At 47.9% G+C, this 26,185-nt stretch overlaps 1 protein-coding gene across 3 annotated transcripts in view; it reads right to left on the bottom strand.

Moving 5' to 3' along the window:
- Positions 1-2,822: 2,822 nt before the first annotated feature.
- Gmeb2 (glucocorticoid modulatory element binding protein 2) overlaps positions 2,823-26,185 on the bottom strand; it is a 34,882-nt gene continuing 11,519 nt past the window's right edge. Inside the window, exons 3-10 of one of the 3 annotated variants that reach the window (XM_005409955.2) lie at positions 19,702-19,799; positions 18,903-19,030; positions 13,592-13,695; positions 11,737-11,894; positions 7,193-7,264; positions 6,806-6,943; positions 6,438-6,560; positions 2,823-5,792 (exon numbers count right to left, since the gene is read on the bottom strand). In XM_005409955.2, coding sequence (XP_005410012.1) covers positions 5,152-5,792; positions 6,438-6,560; positions 6,806-6,943; positions 7,193-7,264; positions 11,737-11,894; positions 13,592-13,695; positions 18,903-19,030; positions 19,702-19,799 — 1,462 coding nt within the window. In that variant the 3' untranslated portion in view covers positions 2,823-5,151. Of the gene's footprint in view, positions 5,852-6,437; positions 6,561-6,805; positions 6,944-7,192; positions 7,265-11,736; positions 11,895-13,591; positions 13,696-18,902; positions 19,031-19,701; positions 19,800-26,185 lie in introns of those variants that run through there. The other 2 variants (XM_013507500.1, XM_013507501.1) reach the window with 2 other exon arrangements.

Raw genomic sequence — 26,185 nt, 5'->3', positions numbered from 1 at the left:
AAAAAAAAAAAAAAAAAAAAAAAAGTAAGGAAAGGAAAGACACCAGGGTGCACACCTGTAATTCCAGCTGCCTAGGAGGCTGAGGCAGAAGGATTGCAAGTTTAAGTCCAGCCTGCAAAATTTAGCAGGACTCTGTATCAAAATATAGGCAGACAATCAGACAACTAAATGGAATGGAGATGTAGCTTGTTGCTCCCTGGGTTCACTCTCCAGTAAACAAGAACAAAACATAAAAATAAAACAAAGGCAAACAGTCTAATTCACAAGAAAATGCAAAACAACAACAACAAAAAAAAGAAAAACAAAGAAAATGCAAGTCAAGAAAATCCCTGGGCTGCAGTGTAGCTCAGTAGCAGAGCACTGGCCTAGTATGCATGTGGCTCTGAGTGATCCCTAGCACAGTGTGTGCGTGTGTGCACGCACACACACACACACACACACTCTCATCATGGTGGCACATGCCCAAAATCCCAGCACTGAGGGAGGCTAAAGCAGGAGGATCATATGTTTCAGCCCAGCCTAGGCAATTTAGCCAGACCCTGTCTCAAACTAAAAAATAAAAATGGCTGCAGAAAAAAAAATGGCTGGAGGTGCAGCTCACTGGTAGAGCAGCCCTGGGCTCAATCCCCAATAATGAGGAAACAGAAAAGAAAAAGAGAAAAAAAGAAAAGAAAATTCCTCATAAATATTTCAGCCTACAAAACAACTTAATGAGACATATATTCAAATATACTGTAGACCAATAATTACAAATAAACACAAAATGATTAAACTATTCTATTACAAGATTAAAGGTCACAATTAAATTAAAAAAGAAAATAATACAGCTATTTAATACTTACAAGAGATACAACAAACATGAAGGCAATATAATTAAAAATAAAATAGGGCCAGGCATGGTGCACACCTATAATCTCAGCACTTGAGAGGTTGGAGGAGGAGGATCACTACGAATTTGAGGCCAGCCTGGGATACATAGTGAACTCCAGGCCACCCTGAACTATAGAGTGAGACCCTGCCTCAATCAATCTATCAATCAATCAGAAAAAATAGCCAGGTATGGTGCCACATGCCTGTAATCTCAGTACTTGGGAGGCTGAAGCAGGAGGACTGCCACAAGTTTGAGGCCAGCCTGGGCTACATTGTGAGTTCAAGGCCAGCTGGAATTTCTTAACAAGACCCTATCTCAAAAAATAAAATAAGGGCCAGGGATATAGCTCAGTGACACAAGTGCCTGCCTGACAAGCGCAAGGTCCCGAGTTCGATTCCTGGTACCAAAAAAAAAAAAATTAAATTAAATTAAAAAGTAGGAAAAACATGTCAAGCATCTAGCAACCAAAAATAAATAAATAAATAAATGCCAGCTTAACAATATTAAACTAGAATTTCAGCAAAAAGAATCTTCTAAGATAAACAGGACTAAGAAGGAATAGTTTAATGAAAGAAGAAATCCTCCAAAAATGTCTCTCAAACTTTCTGGACTAGCATCTACATTGAAAGTTTCCCAAATACCATCTTTATCACATGTAACGGACTCTGAACACTTCATTCAGCACCACTCCTCTATACTGAAAGAAAACACGAGGCACCACCTTCTATCCACCGAGACCCACTGAAGTATGTTCACACATGTCTGGAAAGCGGAGCAAGAAGCTGCATCAGTCACTCATGTATATTTAACTAATAACCTAAGCTTAAAGCATGTAAAGCACCCAACTTGATCTGAGTCACCAGCCCTCCACACACCAGCCCACACAGCAGGTGCTTACAGAAGTGACCAGGAGGGCGGGAGGTGGAGGACGCTAGCCAAGTGTTAATGCACGTGGAGGGCCTGCAGCGCCTCTGTTAGTTCCTTACTGCAATGGACCATACCTGTAAAAACTACCAAATCAGAAGGGCAGGTCTTCAGTGTGGACCCTAAACCATGCTCACCCAAGGAGACTAGACCCTGACTTTCAAAACACAAGAACCTGTCTTGGGACAGTGTCAAACTCTCAGAAGTGCCGCACCACAGTGTCTCCTTGGGACGTGTGGGAGGCTCTCCCATGGAGTCTTAGGGGCAACAGCACCAGAGCAAAGCACAGCACTGCACAAGAGAAGAATCCAGCAGGCGCTCTGGGGAGGGAAGGACTGGACTGCTTCAAGTGCAGGTTTGCAGCCTCTCCCTGCCCTCTGCTGGAAGCCCTGGGACTCCAGCCTTGGGTCAAGCCAGGGGCCCAGAGGTATGGGCTGGACCCTCACCCTCCATGAAGTTCAGAGCAGCCTTGAGACCCTTGCCAGGCAGTGTCTGTCTTGACCTTAGGCCCCAGGCTCCAGGACTGTGCACAATACACCTCCGGTGTCCAGGAGCCATCGGCCCAGGGAGCAGCAGCAGACCCTGATGGAGGCGGCCGTGACCTATGTCAGTTCTCTGCTCAGCAGAGACACCAAATGGCGCCTGCTGTTAAGAAAACTGCTTGACCTTGGAACACTTAGGAAGGGTCCTGGGCCCCAGACCACACTTTGAAAGGACAAAGTATACATGTGTGTGTGAGGAAACTGGTGCTGTCCCAGGTGTGTTACAAGTTTCTTTAAACTTTTTTGGGGATCAAACTGGTTCCTCACACATTAGCAAGCATTCCTACCACAGAGTGCATCCCCCACAACTTTTTTCATTTTGTGGCAGGGTCTCACTAAGCTGCCCAGGCTGACCTCAAACTTGTGATCCTCCTGCCTCAGCCTCCAAGTAGCTGAGATTATAGGTGTGTATTACCCCATTCAGGTTATTTTTACATTGAATTTGGTTCTCTCTACAGTCTTTCATTATGAGACAGATGCAGAAATTATGAAAAATGCTTTTATTTTAAATCAAAGTACCAAGCAGATATTTGCAAAACAACATACAAAGTGAAACTCAAACACTGCCCTTCCCAAGGGTGCCTCCAGGCAGGCACTCAGAGAAGCTCTTGCCCTTCTGCAAAACCAAATCAATCCTATCTCCTCAGAAAACCAAACTGAAGGCAGCATGAACACCTGTGTCTGCACGTGGCTGATAGGCCTCAAAGGTAGGACTGGTGCACAGAAGCCCAGCAACCCTGAGGAGCCAGTAGGACCTGCGGGAGGCAGGGGAGAGCTGCATAGGGTCACTGCACAACTCCCACCACCAGGAAAATCCTGCCCTCCTTACCCTCAGCGCCTTCCTCACCTATCAGGAACAGCCTTGGAGGACGGGCTGGCAGCAGATGTCTGTGGGCAGCCTTGGGGGCACTGGGAAGAGGGATGGAAATTAATTTTGAAGCTGCTTGGGGCTTATTTTTCTATGGCTCTACAATTAACTTTATCTTCTGGTACCTCCATGGACTAAGGGGGAGGGACTGAAAGGGTCCCAACCTGGCTCTTACAAAGAAAGGAAACTGACCCACAAGCCAAAGTGTAGAAAGCACCTTGGACACTCCCTGGAAGGTCTCTGGCTCCCAGGGCAACAGGTGTTTCATTAGTGACGCTGTCTCTGACAGGGTCTGGGCAGTGCCCACATGTGCTAGACCCTCCTGATGCCCCCAGGGTTACACTGCTACATGTAACAAAAGATTCACGACTTGAATAAAAATGAGCTTAGAAAAGGAAGAGGTACACAAACAGGTAAACATCATGCTGAAACCAGTTGACTCACAACAACAGCAAATGATGCAATGGAAGGAAAACAAGAAACAGAACTCAGTAGCTTGATGTGGGGTGGGGAGGCAGATAGGGACCTGGTCACAGAAGAGGTGTGGAGGTAGGGTCTTGACACTCAAGGGGTCATCGATGGACAAAGGGACAGCTAGTTCCCTTTAACACAGTGAAGAGACAGCGGCCTGCCTTGTGCTGTGAGGCCCTCCGGAGAAAGGCCTTTGGCTGACACAAAACCAACAGGAGGGTCCATTAAGTGCTGAGCCCTTAGGACTGTCCTAACTCACTCTGCAAGTGGCTTGGGCTGTCTGTCCCCTGAAATGTCTGGCCCTAGGAGCTATGGCCTAGAAGATGCCCCTGCCTGTATCCCTTAAGAGCTCAAACCTAGGTCTGCAGACCACCCACAGGTAGCCTTCAGGGGGCATCCCAGGTCACACCTGTCCCAACTGGCCCTGCCCTGCCCTGGGCAGCTTCCTCCAATGCCCTGAGATTCTCCCTCTGGCCAGAAGGCTCAACTCCACCTCCAGGGGAGGCTCAAGGGCCTGAAAGCTAGCATGGGGGTTCCAACAGCAGGCGGCACACAAGAAGCCATCTGAGCCACTGAAAGTCTGAAGGAACACTGCCAAACAAATTCTCCAGAGCTTCACCCTGAGCAGGTTGCAGCCCAGGACCTCTACCCACAGCCATGTGCATGCATAGTGCCCAGGCCTACCCCATAGTCCGCTTGGGAATCCTAGGCACTCAGCATTGTTTTGGTTGAAAATGCTATAAATCTGACTCTTTCTATTCACCTACTAAGCAATTCACTTAAAAACACCTGCAGCACATGTGCAATGGTGCCCAGACCTCACCTGGTCTGTGGGGCCTTATGGCCACCTGAGCACCTGCTGGGTCTGCACCCCAGCCCCAGGACCATGTTTCCACAGGCAGAAGAGTGGGGTGCTGACCACACTAAACCTACAAAAAACTGTGGGAAGAAACCAAATCCATAGGATCCATGGGTTTCCACACTTGGGTACATTTCCCAAGACATGTGTTAGTTATGTCCCCCTCCAGCAGGCTCAGACCCCATGATGGGCCCAATGGGGGCATAGGCACCAGGGCCTCAGTGACTTGGGTGGACTGTGTGCCACCAGCACCTGCAGGGTGTTGAGTGCCTGCCACCCCTGCCTCTGCTGCCTGCACCTAGCTATACCCAGACCTTCTGGTCACTGCCCCCTGGCTCCTGCTCAAGGCCAATGTGTAAACAGTATTAATAAGCAACAGATGGAAAATATATATTTCCCAAGGAAAAGGGGGGGGCGCTTAGAAGGTGAAGACCGATTTTTCAGGTTGCTGGCATCTTTCTGTCCCTCTTTTTCTTGATTCTTCTGGCAAGTGCTCTCTTTGGTTCAGCCCATGAGACCTGCCTGTGCTGAGCCAGCTCCGTGGCCTCCGCCTGCAGCGGCCTGAGGAGAGGCAGCCAGTCCTGTCCACCCCGAGGGGCCTCTCCCACCCTACCAGCTACTTCTGCTCGTGGTCCTCTGCCATGGCAGCCACCTCAATGGTAGCTGTGTGTTCATCAGGCCCTGGGGCAGCCACTGTAGGCACTGTTACAATTGTGCTGCCCGCCGGTGATGCCTGGGCCACATTCTGCAGGGTGGGGCCCAGGCTGGGTAGGGTGAGCAGCTGTAGTGGGCTGACCACTTTCAGCACTGTGCTGCCGTCCTGCATGGCTGCTGTGCTCAGGACTGTGAGGCTGGATGCGTCCGGGTGGATCTCCACTGTGCTAGGGAAAGTGGAGCCTGAGGAGGCCAGGACTGTGTAGCCCCCAAGCAGTGGAGAGGCTGGTGAGCTGGCCGGAGGAGCCTGAGGGGAGCTCTTGCCCAGGACGGCTGAGGGCAGTGTGGACACCACTTTGCCGAGTGGTACGCTGGTCAGCTGGGACACCGGCACACCCGGGCTGAGGGCGATCTGTGCAGACTGGGTGAGCACCTGTGAGGCCATGGAGGCCGGTCCAGATGTGGCCCGTGCCAGCCGGGGTCGCTTCATGGGGGGCGGCAGGGACACAGGGGTCAGCGTCATAAGTACGTTGCTGAGGTGCTGAGACTTGTGCTTCAGCTCCTTGGCACGGCGGCGGTGCTCATCACACTGCTGCTCCAGGGCTGTGGGAGACACACACGGTGTCACCATGGGGGTCAGGACAGGCAGCATCCCCACAGGGCTGGGAGGGGAGCAGACACACACCATCACCGGACAGCCGAAAAGCTAACTGCAACCAGACACCTGCCAACGGTGAGGTCAGCAGCATGGGCCCTCAGATGGCCTTCGGCTGAGCCAGCACTGCCACTCCACAGATGGACGTGCATATACTAGACCTTCCCTGTCTATTCCACCGTATTCCAGTCACAATCTCTGTACAGACAGCTGCTGTGGCACCAAAGCAGCCTGGGTGATGAGCCTGTTTACATGCACACATGGTGCATATGCAGTGTATACAGAGCAAACACGTGTAAGTACCAATACCACAGGGGGCCGGAATAAACACACAACACCACAGGAGCAAGCCTAGCTCTGGGTGGGTCAAGGGTGGCTCTTTTCACTTCTCTATCATTTCTCCTAATGACTTCTTGCCACCACAGAAAGGTCAGTAAATGTAACAACCTGTACCTTCTGCCCTGCTGAAGTCTGGCCACAGGCGCTTGAGTTTTACTGACTTTTCAGTATGTGATGCCTGGTTTCTCTTACTCCCCACTTTGGTGGAGATGGCCAAAACACTGAGCCCACAGACGCTTTGAACCCCAGCGCACCTGCCAGGTCCCGGGCGTACTGCTCCCGTGAGCGGTCCATCTGGCATTTGTGGCTGGCAAGCACCTTTTTCACCAGGTCCAGCATGCCGAAATTCTGTACAATGTTGTTGAGGAGGACAGCATCTTAAAGGAGCAATGTGAACACTTGGTGAGAACCCAGGCTCCCTCCCAGAGGGCCCAGACCCCAGGGCTGGGCGTGGTCCTTGGGGATCCGGCCTGCCGGAGGAGCCCAGTTCCATAAGCCAGATGTGTGCCAAATGACCCTCCCACTGCCAGCACAGCCAGGTCCTGCATCTATGCTGGGCTTCCATCCCAGGTACACAGCAGGGCCTGGCAGGAGCTGGCGAGAGGGAGACAGGGTCCCTCACCTCGGAGCTGCAGGGGAGGATCCTGCACCCGCTGCTGTAGACCTTTCATGGTCTCCTCCAGTTCCTGTTGGAACTCCTGTATGACCTCATCCAGCAGGCCAGCATCTTTCAGTCCCCGCCAGAAAGCAAATGTGTCATCTGTGAGGGAAGGAGAAGGCTAGGTGGGCAGGAAGAGTATTGCTGCTTGAGGTAGCCCTCAGTGAGGAAAAGCAAAGGACAGCCAAGAATACTGCCCAGGGAAGTCAGAGCACTAGGCACGCATTACTTAGCCCGTAAGTCTAATAGGGTGGTGACTGAGGTCCACTGCAGAGTCCCCATGACCACAGCAGCCAGAGCCCAACCCAAGCCACGGCCACCTGCACTCATGAGAAATCCGCAAGGCTGTACCTCCAATAGCTGTCGTCCAGTCACTGGGGTCTTCACAGGTCTCTATGGTGATGGTGGCAGGCGAACCATTCACTACAAGCAAAATGGAGCACAGGTGTCATTCTGCACAGTAGCTCCCACACCCTCACAAGTCCTGCCAATCCTCCCAAGGCTACATCTGAACTTCTTTTTTTCTGTACTGGTAATCACACTCAGGACTTTTCACTTGCCAGGCAGGCACTTATTCCACTGAGCTATATCCCTGGCCCTCAAGGCTATATCTGAATCCCTCCTCGCCACTTGTTTTCACAAAATTAACAAACACATTTCCACAGTGCAATCAAGGAACTCCCCTGCTGTGCTGTTTAGGGTAGAGCGTCAACTTGATTGGCTTTGGGATCTGCCTGGGGGTTGACAGGGATACTTCTGAGTGTGCTAGAGGTCTCTTGGACATGGGGGGGTCTATGTCTGGTCCCCCGCCTTTATGCTCTGGTACAGCCATTCTGCTTTGGTGCCATGAAGCTTCCGCCTTGGAGCCAGCCAACAACAGACTGAATACCCCAAAACATGAGCCACATTAAGCCTCTCCTCCTTTAAACTGTGAGTGTTGGGCAGTAACGAGAAAATCAGTAAATACACTGGCCTCATAGACAGTTTATTTTTAATCACAGACATCTCCAAATATATACAAAGCATAAAAAAAAAAAAGAAAAACTGGAGAAAAACACAGCTATTGCCTCCTGCCAGCAATTCCCAGTATTTTGCTTCTCTGGTTCTACTTACAAATTTACCCAGCAAGCTCCTGCAACTCAACCATCGGGGACTTATTGGTTTTGCCACCAATAAGCACGACCCAGGTCACCCTGGATTCCACTGTTACCTCTCATCTACTTTTCACTGATGCTATTGTAAACTTAGCATCTATCATGTTTCCAAATTTCTAAATTAGAACAGGGGTAGACCACCTATTCTGATTTACTCCTGAGTTCATTTCCAGGGCGTGCAAACCCCAGCTATCTGCACAGTTCAACTTGGCTGTTCTGGGGTTTCTGATAGAGGCCTCACATAGAGACCCGATACAGAAGTAGAACTGGAAACAAGTGAGTATTTGGGTAAGGTTTCCAACTTTATGCCGCCTTTTCTACTCAACAAAGATGTGGTGCTGGTGAATATTACACATACCTGAATCAATGGGAATGAATCAATGGGGACATGAACAAATGATCTTCCCAGTTCTTACTAACTAGACAATAGTTCAGCTAGCTTAAAGATTCCAACTGCAAGAAGAAACAAACAGCAGGAAGAGCTGAATCCCAATCCAGACTGCTTTCCCAAGGTGAAGCAACCTTGATTAGAAGACTCAGAAGCCTGGTCCTTCTTTAGGAAAAAGCACTAGCAGTGCCCATTTGTCCTGGCTGGCCACCTATGGGTGACTTTAGTAAGGCAGAGCAGAGGGTCTTGTGCAAAACCTCTATGCTGGCCACAAGGACACTGAATGTCCCCTCTCTATACCACCTCATGCTCCAAGGTACCCCAGGAGGAGCTCTGCCCTGACTCCTCCAGCATCCAATCTGGGGCTTTGAAAGGAGCTAAGCAACTGACAACTTCAGATTGTTATAAACCATAACCATCAACCAAGGCAACCCAACAATGGCCAGCCACTCTGCCTGCAGCAGCTTGAGTGTCCTTGGGCTTCTCAGGACTCAGCACTATGACCTGCAATCTGTTAGGCAGGGCACAGGAAAAACATGGGGCAGAATGACAAGACCTCAAGCCACCCTGGTCTCTTTCTCCTTCTCCTAGGGACAGGTCAAGGAAGGCCTATAAACTGGGCCATGTTTGGGTGAACAAGGATGTCCTCAATCATATGGTAGCACACTCCAACCTGACACTACAGAGTGACAGCAAATGACATCATTGGAAAGGAAGTACTGCCAGGCATCATCAGATGACACAACTTGGAACTCAGGACCCAACTTGACTCCAGCCTTAGTTTAAAAAGAAAGAGAGAGAGAGAGTTTAAAAAGAAAGAGAGAGAGGGAGAGAGAGAGAATGAATGAATGAATGAATAAGAAAGAATTTTTCATTCAGAAAGCTGGGTGGAATTCCAGGGAACTGTTACTCTTTCTATAGTTCTGAGCTATGGATAGCCACATGAAAGAATGTCCTAAGTTATCACCCAATGTCCAGGGGGCAGGAAGCACTTGCAGCTGGACACCAGCAGGAGGACTGAGAGTGACACACAGCTCTGCAAGCCACCAAACACTGAGGGAGCAAAGCCATAACCAAAAGGCAGGCCTTGAGTGCGAGGGGGCAGCCCTGGGCACAGAGAAGTCCCTTTAGTATTCTTTATACCCTGCTCTACGCATGCACTGTCTTATAATGAAAATGACTTACAAAGTAGATACTTTAGTCTTTCCTGTCAATGAACCCAGAAATTCAAAAGATTTCTTTGTGAGGAAGGAAGAGGCCAACCTGACCCAGCAGGACGCCATATAAAAGGTGGGGTGCCCAAGAGGAGATGACATGGGACCCAGAGGAAGGCTTGTCAGGCCAGGTGCGCTGTTTCCTTTTTAAAAATTTTTGAGACAGGCTTCAGGGACAGATGGCACCCACTGGCAATAAACTTGTGGGTGGTGGTGACCAAGGCTATGAAGGATGACAACATGTGGCCACCTGCTCCTGCTGCTCCTGCCTCTGCCACTCACAGTGCCCGGTTCTAGTGTGGCCCAACTTGGGGTACTGTACTTGTCCTCTGACTCTGTGATGCTGTTTCAGGTGGACACGGTGCACAGCTCCATGCTCAACTCCTGCAGCACCTGGGTTGCGAAGCTCTTTGCCTCACCCAGACATGGAAGGTGCTGGCCAATGATGTCAAGGATGAGAAGCCAGGGCTGCCTCTGGTCCACCCCTCCACCTGCCCAGGGATGGTCCTTCCTCTGGGCGCTTCCCACTTTCCCATCCCTTCCACCCGTAACGCATGTCCCACCTTTGCACTCTTCAAGTCTATTTTTATTTTCTTCTTGGCCCACATCTCTACCCATGACCTGTGCTTCCAGACTTCTGATTGCGCCGTTCATCCCTTGTCATGTTGCTGCCCTAACCTATGTGAGGGATTTGCTTTTTTGCCCTTGCAGGTTCCTCCGATACCTTACAGCTTTCTCCAGTTCAGCCTGTAACAGGCCCATCCCCTTGCCCAGGGACCCCAGTCATCTTCCTGCCGAATTCCCTGAATGCTATGGATCAGTGCTGGGGAGCCAAGGGAACTGACACTCACTCTGCCACCCCACCACCTCTCTCCACCCCTCTGGCTAGTTGACATAGCTCCCTCATAGATTTCCTTCCTCCTTATCTTTGAGGTGGGTGCCTTCTCCATCCAGTTTTCCTGTCTCCTTTCCAGGCCCCTCCTGACCTGCTGCCCCCAGCTCCTTAGTCTAGGCCACATCCTTCTCTTCCTCTTGGCCATAGGCCCTTTCAGATTCTTATGTTAAGGGTCAGAGACCTGACCTAAGGCAGCTTTATAGTTTTCCTTTGTTTCTTGTTCCATTCACTAGCCTAAGACCACATTTCCTTGATTCTAGGATGCCATTAATAGTGAAACCCACCATTCATTTAATAACAGCCAGTGGGATAGCAGGCTAAGAAAACCATTAAATGTATAGATTTTAAAGGTGTGCTTTAGTACACAAATGTTAGAATGTTTAAAAGCTGAAGACAGAGCTGAAGAAATACGGTAACAATGGTAATTAATATTTACCGAGCTCTGTATTTAAGAACTATATTGTCTCATAGTTTCATTTCTATAATTTAAAGATCCCTGTAGTATCACCTATTTGCCTAACCCAGGAAGTGGGTATTGGGGAGGAAGTGGCACAGTGATGATGATTTGTTACGATTGGCTGTCCCAGAATGGACCCACTTCCTAATATGGTGCTAGGCACCAGCAGGGTAGATCCTGACCTGAAATGGTCACTGAATGAGAGCTGTAGGCATCTTAGTGAAGAGATCTTTCTAGAGAAAGAACTAGAGCCACTGTTCCTCATCTGTGCTGTTGGTATTTCTTAATCATTGATAGTAAAATAAATGCCCATAGAGATGGCAGTTTCAAACTGAGCCTCCCTTTCCCCCCTAAGAAGCTTGCTAATTGATTATTGAAGTGGCTAGATTAAACGATGTGTATGCCTTTTAGAATATAAATCATAAATACACACATACATACATACACACATAAATTTTTTGAGATAGAGCCAGGTATGCTGGCATACCCCTGTAATACCAGCACTTAGGGGGTTGAGGCAGGAGGATTACATTGAGTTCAAAGCCAGCCTGGGCTGTACAGTGAGTTCATGTCCAGCCTGAACTACAGAGTGAGACCCTGTCTCAAAAAAACAAAGCAAAACAAAAATTAAAATTTTAAGGCAGGTTTCACTAAGTTACCCTAGCTGCCTTTGAACTTGAAATTCTCCTTCTTCAGCCTCCCAAGTAGCTAGGATTTACAGGCAGGTGCCACTATGCCTGGCTAGGACAGCTACACAGACTGTAAGACCAGGAGCCTTCACACCTACCATCAGCTGCAGCAGGTGTGAGTGGGATGTACTCTGCAGATGTTGGGCTGCTCAGGGACACTCGGGCTCCTGACAGGTCGATTTTGGTGCTTCGGCAGGTATTAGAGCAGACCTTGTCATGCTGATAGAAGTCCAGCTCCCCAGAGTCCATGATCTTTCTGCAGAAAGGACAGAGCAGCCCAAGTGAGACCCAAGATACCTGGCCCACGCTCCTGACTCGGGCCATCTGTCTGCAGGAGTAGTTCTCAGCAGAGGTGTTAACCAGGGGCAGGGTCCCACAAGGCAGGAGGTTGGCTAAATACTCCCCTAGGCATAAAGCTCCACCAGGAACACACTGCAGCTGGTACAGCTGACCCAGGTTACCCACATAGTACTCTGTCCAACTTAAGGAGAAAAGGACGCTGGCCGATGGGTATGTTGGAGGCTAGTGCTCCATGCTGTGACTATGGTATTGGGAGAGGTAGCACGGCCCACTTAGATTAAGAGTGGCCCAGTTCTTTTTTTTTTTTTTTTTGTCTTTTTTGAGACAGGGTCTCGCTGTGCAGTTCAGGCTGGGCTTGAGCTCACTTTGTAGCCCAGGCTGGTCTTGAACTCACAATGATTCTCCTGCCTCAGCCTCCCGAGTGCTGGGGTTATAGGCATGCACCACCATGCCTGGCAAGAGTGGCCCAGTTCTGAAGCAAAGATGCAGGAGTCACTTCTACAAAAAGTCCTGATCTCTGGACAGGACAGGAAAAAAGGTCCATATAACTCAGAGACAGCATCTGAAGCTGTGGTCATTTCTCATTCTTATCTGCCAGAAAGGCAACTATATATCCTGACCAGCTAGGATCTATCTGTTCAGACTCTCTCTCCTGCCTGCAGCTAAGTTTAGGGTCTCAGCCAGCCAGCCTGCTGTGTCCCATAAACAGGGCCTGAAGTTCGAGCATAGCTTTGGTTTTGGGCTATGCAGACCTCAGGTACATACATAGCTCTCCACACACCACCCCTAGCCCTGCATCTCTACAGCCTTGTAGTCAGTCACTCTAGAAAACCAGAGGCTGACTCAGTGGGATGGGACTGAGGGCTGTGGGAAAGGACCAGGCTGGTCACTCTCAAGACCAAACTGACTCTGACACAAAACAGTGTACCAGCTGGGGAAGCGAGGAAGTGGACACTGGTCACTGGCACCTTCCCTGCAGCACCGACATCTTCCAGGCACATGGACACAGGTGTGCCTAATGGTTCACAAAGAACACAAGCCAAGCAAGATGGACTGACCATCTGTGCACTCCACATGAGACTTTAATAAAAAGCAATATAGAACACAAAAATAAGGCCAGGTGTGGTGGCTCACGCCTGTAATCCCAGCACTCGGGAGGTTGAGGCAGGAGGATCATTGCAAGTTCAAGACCAGCCTGGGCTACAAATTGAGCTCAAGGCCAGCCTGAACTGCATAGTGAGACCCTGTCTCAAAAAAAAAACAAAAAACAAAACCAAAAAAAAAAAGAACACAAAAATAAAAGATGACATCAAAGGCTATCCTCAGGTTAAAACCTGGATCCCCACCTGATGCACAAACACCAGATTATACCTTGCTTTCTAAATAATGACTAGCCAAGTGCCTGCAGAATTTGTGGAAATTAAAATTTCACACACACACACACACACACACACACTTCCTAAAAGTCTGGTAGTGCCCCTGCTACAGCGCAGATGCTCTACTCCCCATGGGATGCGAACAGGTGCACCCACACAGGAGGGGCTGTTAGCACCTACCACATCAAACATACACCTTGTCTTCAAACAGCCAAAACCAAATGAAAAAACAAGGCTGCAACCCCTCCCATCATGAGCACACTCGTGCAGAGCCCACCTGAGCATGATGCCATTCATTCGGATGGCTCTCTTCCAGTCCTTCAGGGTGGACTTCCCCGCCAGGTGGACGAACTCCTTTGGGCTGATCACATGCTCATCATACTGCAGAGAAGCACAGCATTGCAGGGTTGGCTTGGCCCCACACAGAGGTCTAGTGGGGCCACCGGGTACTCTCCTCTCCTCTCTTGCCTGACCCTACGCCAGGAGTTTATGGTAGGGAAAAGAACCATAGTGTGGCTACAACAGCCATAGGCTTACTACAGAATACTGCGGTAAGACAAAGGTATGCCCCAGTCAGCAGTGGCTGGAGTGGGGACCAGGTTTCCATCTGATACTTGGCACACTGCTGCCCCACAAAGTACACAATATGCCTGGTACTGGGAAGGGCTGGGCTAACCCACTGCAGAAATCCTGCAGTACTAAATTTCTCATGATTGGAAGCAGCAAACCTCCTTCTTACATGCAATTTATTCCATCAGTAATACATACACTCATTATATCACGACAATGTTAACCAGAGACACAAGCATAAAGACAGGCTGTGAGCAACCCCTTTCCCAGACTAGGGCCACTCCTGGACCACAGACAGCACAGGAAGCATAGTAACCTGCCTTGAGTGATACTTATCTACATCCATTTCAAAATCAGGGGAATTGTTTCCCAGACTCAAGGTGTTCTGGGGCTTGAGGTTTACCCCATGCTAGAGCTCAGAAAGCCTGAGAAGATAAAACACTCCATTCAATCTTGCTGTGCAAGTAATTTTTGAAACCAAAGTGTTATGGCTTGTGTCTAGACGACCCTCCAAAGCCTCATGTGATCATATGTGGGGCTTTTTAGAGATGGCTAGATCTAGAGTGTGTGATGCTGGGATCAAGAGTTTGTGATCACTAAATTAGTACACTGCTTGGTTTGGCATAGTTCTGAATGAGGATAAAGGGAAGGCCCACCCTGGGTATGAGTGCTAACCGCCCTAAGGGCATGTAGTATGGATTAGGATATAAGGGGAGAAAGAAGGCTGCTGCTGTAGCTTGCTGCCTTGCTGCCTGCTATGAACTGTTTCTCCTCTGCCATGCCGCCATGCCTTGGAGCCAGCCAACTATGGACTAAAACCTCTATAAACCATAAGCTAAAATAAACCTTTCCTCCTTTAACTTTGGGCACTGGGCATTTTGTCTCAGCAATGAGAAAATGTAACTAAGACACAAAGAATGAAAATAAAACTGCATTTCTTAGGCTGGTTGTATAGCTCAGTGTTAGAGAGCTCACCTGGCAAGTAAAAGGTACCTGGGTTCCATCTCCAGCACCACAAAAACAAAACACTTCCTTAGAAAACAAGCAGGCTAGGTAGGATGAGTCACTGTGTCCTGGGAATGCCTCCTCCCAAGCAAGCTGTCACTCGAGCAGAATGCCTCACTAGGCAGACACAGTAATGGCTGGCTCCTAATCCCGAGTCTCTGTACACTCTCATCACTACATGCCACAGACGAAAATGTACCCACTCACGCAGCCACCCTTCTGGCCATAGCATGCTGCCTTCCTCCTGAGATGCACATACCAGAACCTGCCTGGCTTGTGCCTGCCTGGCCAGTCCCTGCTTGAGTCTGATGCTTTGGCTCTTCCGGCCTCACCTGTCCCACAGACTGTCCCTTTCCTTTCTTGCCCTCACAGGGGCGAAGACTCCCTGGGGGTTCCTGGTTCTTCTCTGCTCTGTTCTCTCTGGCAGCCTGGGCTCTGAGCACATCAAGCCTTGGCTGTCAGAGCCCATGGGCCTCCTTGGCACCACTGTGTGGCTGGTGTTTTATCTTCAGGTTCTTCTCAGGACATCACCATCAATACTGCCAGTCGATCATGTGGGATTTGCCCTCATCTCCCTCACCCTTCATGCTTTCCTGTACTCCATGTTTTTATATGGGATCTCTTTCCCTCTGCCTGAAACACATTAAGAATATCCTTTATTGATGATTTGCAAATGGCAACTCAGTTTTGCCTGAAAATGTCTATTTCACCCTAATTTTAAGAGTGAATTTTATTGTGCCCAATAATTCTCTGGTGGTTTAGGAGGGGAATCCAGCCCTACCACCCCTGGCTTCCACTGCAGTGCTTTTAGGGTTCTTCCTCCTAAGCAATCGTCCTTTGTGCTTTGGCCATTTTTAAGATCTTCTTTATCTCTGTTCTGGTGTTTCATTATGGTGTTATCTGCAGCACATTTCTTTCTTGCTTCTAACTTTTTATTCTGATATAACTGCAAAGATAGTCCAGGGATCCCCACTATGCCCTCTCTCTTGGTCCTCCTGTACATCTACCCTCTGTTTACATGTGTGAATACATGCCACCCTCTTCTGGATTGTGAGACCCCTGGCCCCAAGGGACTTGAATGTATTTCCTGAGAACAAGGTACTCTGACACAAACACAGAACACTTCTCAAAATCAAGGGGCTGAGGAAATAGCTCAGTGGCATAGTGCCTGCCTGGCAAGTGCAAGGTCTTGAGTTTAACTGCCAGTACAAAAAAAACATAAAAAACTTTTCACTGGCACATTATCATCTAATCTGTAGGCCATGTTCAGATTCAAACTGTCCTAATGATAGCCTTTATCATTACTTTCCCTGATGCAGGTCTTGACCCAAGATGGATGTGTGTGGCTGCCATATCTCATCATGCTCCTTTGCCCTGTAACAGCTTCTCAGCCTGTCTTGGTTGCTTTGTTTTGTTTTCTTTTCTTTTCTTTTTTTTGGTCTGTTTGAGACAGGATCTCATTATGCAGTGCAGGCTGGCCCTGAGCTCACTTTGTAGCCCAGGCTGGTCTCAAACTCTCAGTGATCCTCCAGCCTCAGCCTCCCAAGTGCTGGGATTACAGGCGTACGCCACCACACCCAGCTAGCCTATCTTGGTCTTTCTTAACCCTGGCATTTTTGAAGCACACAGTTCAGGTATTTGTAGAATATCTTTCAATTTTTGTCTGTTTTGTTGGAAGTAGTAAGGCTGTGAATATTTGGCAAAAGTATGACAGAATTCCTGCTCATCCATTCTAGCAGGAAGCATGCACGGTGGTCTGATACCGATGATGTAGACATTCATCTCCTAGTTTAGGAGGCACCTGGCAGGATTCCCCACTGCAGTTACTTGCATCTGCATTAACATGTGATCTGACAGATAATTTCAGACTGTGGCTCACCTCACTTCATGACTAGTGTGAACACCCCTTGAGGACTTCTGGAACATCACTGCTTCACATTTGTAAGCTGACATTCTGACACGAGCACTTCACTCCTTCTTATGCACACACTTAATAGTAAACGACATGAAATAAACTATAATAAATACAGGCTCAGATATTTATCCTACTTGAGTTATAATCCATGACTGCCATTATTTTCTTTTACTTATTGTGTGTGTGCATGTGTATGGTGCTAGGGTTAAAACATAGGGCCTTGTACATGCTAGGTAAGTGCTTCACTACTGAGCTACACCATCATTATTTATTTTGATATCAGATCATCCCAGGTAGAGGAAGTGGGGGTCTTTTTATCCAGCTTGGACTCTCTCAGGTCCCCAAACTGTGGACTGCTCTCCTCCCTTATCATGAAACCTTTACCTCTCTCTTTGTAAACATGTATGTCAGACTTTTTCCTGCTTCTACTGCCCACTTTTATGTTCTGTAGATTATATTCTAGATGATTTCTTTGGTTTTATCTTTCAGTTCACTAATTATCTCTTCTACTATGTCTAATCTGCTCTGAAACCTAACCACCAAGTGTTTAATTCTAATTCTTTTCATTTTTCATCATGTTTTTGTCAAATCCACTTTTTTCTTTACATAGGTTCTCTTTTATTTCTTGATATAAATTAAATATATAATTATTTTGTATCCTGTGTCTTAAAAGTTCCAGTGCCTGGAGGTATGTAGAGCTCAGTGGCAAAGAGCATGCCCTAGGTTCAACCCTCATTACTGGAAAAAAATCCAATACCTATAGTGCAAATGGGTTTGACCCTGCTGCCATTCCTCTACACACAGTCATCCAGATTGCCTTGTTTCCTTGTCGGTGGGGTGTTCGTTTTGTTGTGAGCTGCTCTCTTTTTTTGACTTTGTGGAAATTACTGGAAATCTCAGATAAAGAAAAATTCCTCCCAAGAGGATTTCTCATCACTTCTTAGTCTCTGGAGGGAACGGTAACTAAACTCTCAAGTCCACATGTGAGTGCTCCACAGCACAACTCTCTGCTCTCGATGCACACACGGGAGACAGCAGCCCCCTCACTCTGGCTTGGGCAAGCTTAGAAGGCTATTGTTATGGTTTGTGTCTGGGTGTCCCCCCAAAGCCTCACACTGCCATGGGGCAGGCTTTTAGAGTTTGATTGATTATGGGTGTGAGAGCTGCACCCGCCCTGGGGTGGATAGTTTGCATATGTAAGGGAGAGCAAGAGGCTGCTTGCGACCATTCCTGGCTTGTGTGCTTGTTGCTTTGCTGTGTTCAGCCGCAGTGAGCTGTAGCCCTCTGCCATGTGCCACCCTGCCTTGTAACCTGCCAAGTATGGACTAAAACCTCCACAAACTGTAAGCGAAATAAACCTTCCCTTCCTTAATTTTGGGCGTCAGGTATTTTGTCCCAGCAACGAGAGAAAAGTAACCAAGACAGCTATCACGGTCCCCTCTGGCAGTACCAGCTTTAGAGTGAACAAGCCACTCCCGCAATGTACAACCTCAGGGAAGTCTTGGCTTAGTCTTCTTATCCCCTGGCTGTAAAGCTGAGCTAAGTCAGTCAGCAAGGCTCTCAGGCAAAAGCTAGACTCAGTGTTTTATCTGCCTCTGTTACTCCACCTTTACTCAGGCCCTAGGCCTGACAACTTCTGCCTTAAAGAGGCAACTGGAAGATACTTTATGAAAATACCTTAAAAGGTATTTTTAGCTGTTTTTCAACATAAGGTGAATCTGGGTATCTAATCTACCACGTTGCCAAGAAAGAAGGTGTCATTCCCATTCATCTTCCCCCTCACCTCTAAATCAGTCTCTTGAGAGCATACCTCCTTCTGCCAAACAAAGCCACTTTAACTTAGAGGCTGTAGCCTCTACCACATAGGCAGAACCCCCTTATCACCTGCCTCCTACAGCTTCACTCTGGTAGCAGGAATCACTTCTGCTGGAGGCTCGTCCTCACTGTGCCCACAGCTGCAATCCAGCCTGTCCCACATGCAGGCTACTATACAGTACTTCCTCTGTCCTCCCAGGCTTGTGGAACTCCTGTCTCCCTAGTACCCACAGCCCAAGCTACACTCCCCTGGAGCAGAAGCAGGTGCACCTTGTGATCTCACCTGAACACATTTCACATTGATGCCAGGGCACACAAACTTCCTCCAAATCAAGTTGGCTCTGCTGTCTCCACAGGTGATGGGGTACACAATTTCAGCCTCCAAGTTCTCCCCCTCTTCAGCCATCTTCACTTCTCACAGGCACATTGACAAGAAAAAGAAGAATGAGAAATCAGTTATAATCTCTCCAAAATACTTCCTCCAAATGCCTTCCAGCAGGTGCCAACCTAGAAACCAAAACTGAAATCCAGGAAGGCCCCAAGTAGGGCCATGATGAGTAAGGGACTCAGTCTGGTCAGAGTTTTAGATGGATCCACAAAATAGATTTAACTACAGTATTATTAATATAATCCCACTAAACTATGGTCCAACTGGAGAGCCACAAAAAGACATAAAATCAAGCTGTATTTGAAACACTGCACGGGAGGCCTTAGGGATTTAAGGCCCTTTAATTTGGGCAACACAAAGTCCCACAGATGTTAATAGAACAGTGATAGTCATAGCAAATGGGTACAGAGGCAGCAACAAGACAACGAAATCCCGAAGAGGAGAAAGCTGCAATATTAGGTGGTCCTTTGCTCTTCCCCTAGCCACAGGGAGAGGTATGCCGTCATGACAGACATGACATGCCTCCTCGGGAGAACCCTGTGGCACAGCCTGGATAAGAACCTTCTTACCCTTGGTCGTTACCCATCTCAGTCACAGGACCACAGTGCCCCTGCACAATGAGTGGGCAGAAGGCAGGCTTCCCACCTAATGTAGCTCTCCACGTAACATGATACCCCCTAATGTGGCTTCCTACCTAACACTGCTTCTTTGAGCTGTGAAGAGGCTGTGAAGGCTGCAGCAGCTGCAGCTGCTGCATTTTCTGTCTCCATGTTATCTTCTGTCAGGTCACCCCTGGTAAAAGATAAAAGAAAAAGAAAGAGAGAGCATCAGAATCCCTGATTGCAAAATCTGCAGTCCATAGCATACATCAAGCAATTTGCAGTACTGACAAGTCTCATTGCTGATATATGCACGACACTTTTCTGATCTTTTTGGGAAACAGCAGTGGCTCTGCAGTCAGGGAATGGTACAGATGGGTACCATGTGCTACTCCTCATGAAAATATGAGCCTCGAATTTTCTGATTTGTTCACAACTGTCTGTAGTACCCAGAATAGCACCATTGAGCAACGCCAGTATGATGGATTTATGGAAGCAACTAATGTTTAAGTGGGAATTCTAAACCTCCATTTCTTTCTTTAATAATGTTTTTAATTTCTATTACAATTACTTCATACAATTATACAAATTATCAAAGTATTTATCCATTTTTTTTATAGTGCTGGGGATCAAACCCAGGGTTTCACACATACTAGACAAGCATTCTACCACTGAGTCATACCTCTAGCCTAGAAAATGTACACTTTTTTTTTTTTTGAGATAGTTTCTATTAAATTGGAGGCTGGTGATCCTCCCACCTCAGCCTCCTGAGTAGCTAAGCTTACAGATGTGTGCAGCGCCTGGCTTAAAATTGTGGAAAGAAGAAAAAAAGTTGCCATGACAACTCTCACTTACACCAAAATTAATTATGGTAAAATTAAAGGTTATAGGCTCTGGGTGTGGTGGCACACACCAGGAACCCAGTACTCAGGAGGCTGATGGGAAAGTTCAGATTTAAGACTAGCCTGGACGACACAGCAGGACCTAATGGCAAAACAAGAGTAAGTTTGATGCTGTGCTTTATATCTACATGTCCCCCCACAGCCTCACGTGCTCACTGAGCTTCCGGAAGTAACTGGATCATGGGTGTGTGATACTGGATTAGTCCACTGATTTGTTCTGGGTGTGGGCGACAGACTTACTGAAAAGGGAAGACCCTAGTGTGGGTGGCACCAACTAATAGGCTTGTGGTCTGGATGGAATAAAAAGAAAAAGGAAAAAGGAGGAGGAAGGCTCATTGCCTCCTATCTGCTACACCATGAACTCTTTTTTTTTTTGGTTTTTTTTCCAGTACCAGGAATCAAACTCACAACCTTGCGCTTGCCAGGCAGACAATGTGCCACTGAGCTAAATCCCCGGCCCCTATACCATGAACTCTTTCTCCTCTGCCATGCTGCCCTGCCTTGGAGCCAGCTGACTATGGACTGAAACCCCTACAAACTCTGAGATAAAATAAACTGTACCTTCTTAAACTTGCTGGTGTTAGATAGTTGATCCAATAACAAGAAAGTAGCGAAGACATCTGAATTAAAAATAAAACTTTCAGCACTGGGGAAAAACACTATAACTATTTTTTTCTTAAAGAGAGAACATTAGCCAGGCATGGTGGCACACAACTGTAATCTCAGCATTCAGGAGGCTGAGGCAGGAGGATTGCTGAAAGTTTGAGACCAGCCTGGGTTACAAAGTGAGTTCAAGGCCAGCCTGAACTGCACAGTGAGACCCTGCCTCAAAAAGACAAGATAAATAAAAAATGAAATAAAGAGAGAACACTGAGGGAAATGTTTACAACATAAGGAAGACAAACATAACCTCTTTCTACCATATAGAGGGCCCACAGGTCAACCAAACATTGTTGCCCAATAGTTGACAACTATGACCAAAGACCTCAAAGACATCTCATTATTCCAAAGAAATGAAAATAATACCTACAGTAAGGTATCAGTCACTAAGACAGTTCAAAGGTGGAAACATGGCCAACATAGGTATAGGAGAAGGTTGGTGGGAAGATGACACAGCTATAGGGAAGCAGGCCCTCCAACACAGCTGGCAGAGCCAATGAGGGCCTGGTGGTGCACTTGCCCACCATGTACGAGGTCCCCGGGTTTCATCACTGGCATTACAAAAACACAAAAACAGCAGGGGACATAGCTCAGCGGCACAGCACCTGCCTAGCAAGCACAAGGTCCTGAGTTCAATTCCTGGTACCAAAAAAGAAAAAAACACACAAAAACAAAAGCTACAAGGGGATAATTTATCTACAGCTTAGAAAGCACATGCCCTTTGAGCCAGCTCTCCTCCTCACTTCTGGAAATCAATCCTGCAGACTGTTTCTACCTGCATAGTGATGTACCACCTAAATGCTTGAAACAGGAAACCAGTCTTGGGTTTCTGGAGCCTGGAGGAGGCAATGTGGACAGCTGGGGAGAAGTCTGGGTGGGGATTCCTCTGGCATGCTTAGCTCATGATAACTGAGTGTGTGGTATGTGTACTTTTCTGGCTAAGTGTGTTCAAATACACCCACTATCAAGAATGTCCACAGGTACCTTCCACACTTCCTTGCCTTCCTTCAGGGCTCCACCCTTTGGTGAGCATAGACCAGCTGGGTGTCGAAGTCTTAAGATTGGGGAATGGGGTGCACAGCTTGCCACAGTTCACCCATGACCCACAAGAACACAGACATAGTCCAACAGGACGGTTGAAGCCAGGGACAGCACCTGTTCTGGAGGAAGCCAGCCCCCAGGGTGTGACTCATTAGCAGAACCTGGAAAGGGTGAGAGCAGATGGGCAGATGATCAGCTTGCTCAGGGCTCAGAGCAGGATGTAGGCTCAATAGTTTCCTTCTGTAGGACAGATTATGCCTAATAGGGCCCCACGGCAGGCTCAAGGTGAGAGGAAACTCTTTTGATCTTTAAACAGGTGAGTGACAAGGTCAGATTTGTATTTTAATTCTTTTTTGTTTTTAATTTTTATTTTTATTTTATTTTAATTGGTACTGGGAATTGAACTCAGGACCATGCACTTGCCAGGCAGGCACTTACGCCACTGAGCTATATCCCTGGCCCCAGATTTGTATTTTATAAAGAACATTCTAACCAGGTGTGGTGACACACACCAGTAATCCCAGCACTGGGGAGGCTGAGGCAGGAGGATCCTTTCAAATTCAAGGCCAGCCTGGGTTTCAAAATGAGTTCAAGGCCAGCCTGAACTGCATAGCGAGACCCTGTCTCAAAAAAGACAAAAAAAGAGAACATTCTGCCAAGTGTGGTGGCACATACTTGTAATCCGAGCTATTCCACAGGCTGAGGCAGGAAGATCACAAGTTCACAGCCATCCTGGGCAATATAGATGACCTTGTCTCAAAACAAAACAAACAAAAACAAAGAGAATGTTTTGGCAGTGGGTGGAAGGTAGGTTTTAGGAATAGGAAACAAGAGCCAAGAACATAGGTGAGGACACAAGTGTGAATCTCAGCAACACAGGGGACCAAAGGTCAGGGGACAGTGACTGGGGGGGGTGGGGACTGAAGACAGGCCAGCTCCACACCGGAGGTATCAAGGCCAAGCCAAAAGGACTAGGGTGGGTGTGAGCAGAGGGCTTTGGGGTAACTGTGGGATACCAAGCTGGAGTCTGATTGGGACTCTCTAGGCAAGGTGTAACAAACACACAGAAGCACTCGGGGCCCCTGTGGCAGCTTGGGGACAAGTACAGGTTCACCCACCTGTGCATGGCACCCTGAAGTATCCCTCTCATGGCCCTTTGGCCACTATCCCCACTGGTGGCCCTCATTCTGGCTGGATGCACTGCTTCTGAACCTCATGTGAACACAGGCTGTGTCCTCCCCTGGGTCTGCCTGCCTCCACTACACTCTGTGACACCCACTGTTACTCTGCAGGCTGAGGCCTTTTTCCTCTTGTGGCTGGGTAGTGTTCTAGTCTGTAACTAAGCCACATTTTACCATTCATTCAGCAGACACTTTTCAAAGTGGGTCTGCAGCTCAACCAAGAGGTCAGGGCTCAGCCCAGACCTAGGAAGCTAAAGCCCTGGTGAAGTAGGGGATCCTCAGGAAGATACTGGTGGTATAAAGAAAGCAGAGATGGCCAAGCATGGAACACTGACATCACATAAAAGCAAAGAAAGCACGGCCCCAAGGGAGGCTATCCACAATGCTGAATGCGGTGTGGGTACCAACTCATGGCTAGAAGCACCCTCAGCCTTGTCAGAGACTCCTGAGGAGGACAACTGGCACACTTAAGGTGCTGAGGTTTAGGGAAAGGAGGCAGCCTACAGGAAGAAGAGCCAGAAGAACACAGGCTCCCCAGCATGGAGAAAAGGACAAGGCCTTGGAGGCTCTGCAGACCATCTAGGACACACTGCAGCATCCTGCTGGACTGCAGTTGCCTTCGGTGGGCAGCTCACTGTCAGAGCCACACATCATGGCCTCTGGAAGGCTCTCCTCCCTAAGAGCTTCACATTGGAAATCCACCAGGCATCAACTTCTTGGAAAGGCCTGAAACAGCAGCTCAGAGGTGATCTCTGAGCAGTGGGCACACCTGTCCCAAAGTCCTATCCTGGCCTGGCAAGGTGGCCCCACGTCTGTAATCCCAGCACTCAGGAGGCTGAGGCAGGAGGATCACTGTGAATTCAAGGCCAACCTGAACTACACAGAAAGATTTGGCTCAAAAAAAAATCTGAAGTCCCATCTTGATCCCTCTCCTGGAGTACCTGATGGTGTAACCCAATCAGCTTATCACTCTTTAATCTCAAGGTCTTCTTTTACCTCAGATGAGGCCAAAAAAAGGAGTTGAGTTAAAAATATAAATTTGAAATTTGGCCTTCAGGGCATATTAAGAATAGCTCCTACTCTGAGCATGGTAGCACACACCTGTAATCCCAGCACTCTGGGAGGCTGAGGCAAGTGGATTCCAAGAGCAAGCCCTCTGCAACTCAGTGATTCATCAAGACCCTGTCTCAAAAAATAAAAAGGACCGGGAATGTAGCTTTGCACAAAGGCTGTGAGTTCAATCCCCAAGTACCATTAGGGAAAAAAAAAAAGAATAAACTCAGTCAGGTATGGTGGCACAGGCCTGTACTCCTGGCACTTGGGAGGCTGCAGTAGGAGGATCATGAGTTTGAGGCCAGCCTGGTCTACATACCAACATCCTGTCTTCTTTTTTTTTTTTTTAAAGACTCCAATATTTGGAATAATATTAAGTGATTAAATAGGAACACCTAAATCCAAGGAGGATTCAGGAACTTGGAAAAGGAAGCTCCTCTGAGCCAGAACCTTGCACAGTAGAGAAGACAATGACAGAACAGGAACATGTGCCTTGCATAGCAGCCAACAGAACCAAATTCCCAAGGTGAAGGAAATCCGCAGGAAGTGTTCCCAGAGATGCATATAGTGAGGGCTCAGTCCCCAGTGCAGCCTAGAGAGGTGACTACACCATAAGGGCAGGGACCACATCAGCTCAATGGGCTTTGACCACAGGAGGTGGGCCCAGGTGGAGGAAGCAGCTGTACCTTGTCCTGGCCCCTCACTCTCTCACCCTCTCTGCCTCCTGGCTGCCAGGAGGTGAGCAGCCTTCTTGGACATGCCTTTCTGCCATGTTTCTGCCTCACTATAGGCCTAAAAATGAGGGAGCCAGCTAACCATGGACTGAAACCCAGGGATGTAGATCAGTGATGCTGTGCTTGCCTGTTACACACAAGGCCTTGGGTTCAACTCCCCACACCTCAAAATAAATAAATAAGCTTTTCTTCCTTTAAGATGGCTGTCAGGTATACTGTCACAGCAACAAAAAGCTGACTAATACAACAGAGAAGGCAGGGAGCCTCTTGCAGGCCACCAAGGATCACTAAGCAGACCTATCCTAGATTCCAAGAAAATAAGGACCAACTTTAGGTGGACACAGCCTAGGAAACAGGGCATTGTGCAAACCAAAGATGGAGATGCATCCATGGGGTGCGGACCATCAGCACTTCCTCTACAGCTTGACAGTGAGACATTAATTACTTGGCATTTTGGTTCATACTTCACTTAAAAATATCTATTTTACTGAAGGCAAATTTAGAAACTCCTGGCACTTTATCAAACTGCTTTTTTCTCTCCAGCAAGTAGCACTGGCTGAGGCACGATAGTGGGAAGGTGGTACCAGACTTCATAAATAAGAAGCACTCCCATATTTTCCTGGCAAATATCCATCAGGGAAAGATAGAAACCTACAAAGTAATTAACTAGATCTACTCCCCATCTTCTTTCAAACAAAGTATAGCAAGAATAAATCTCAACTACCAACTAGTAAGACACAGTAATAATTCCTGACAGAGAAAGACAACCTTCAAATCCTTCAAGACAAACCTGCCTTAAGTCCAGGGTGGATGCCTTCCCAAGGAGGCACACATAGCCCATTCTCTTCCTATAGAAAGGTCCAGCCAGCGAGGATAGCACTCCAGCTCCCTGACATTGCGACCCACATTGCAGACTGAAAAATGCCCCATTTTTCATGGCTGCATCCATCAAGAGGGGATTCCCCACCCCGTTTGACTCAGGCTGATCTTTGTCCAGTTTTTCTCCAT

This window comes from Chinchilla lanigera, unplaced genomic scaffold (genome assembly GCF_000276665.1).
Source record: "Chinchilla lanigera isolate Chin_1 unplaced genomic scaffold, ChiLan1.0 scaffold00127, whole genome shotgun sequence".
Lineage (NCBI taxonomy): Eukaryota > Metazoa > Chordata > Mammalia > Rodentia > Chinchillidae > Chinchilla > Chinchilla lanigera.
The sequence above is the reverse complement of the archived record's forward strand: the minus strand, read 5'-3'. Positions and strand labels throughout refer to the sequence as shown.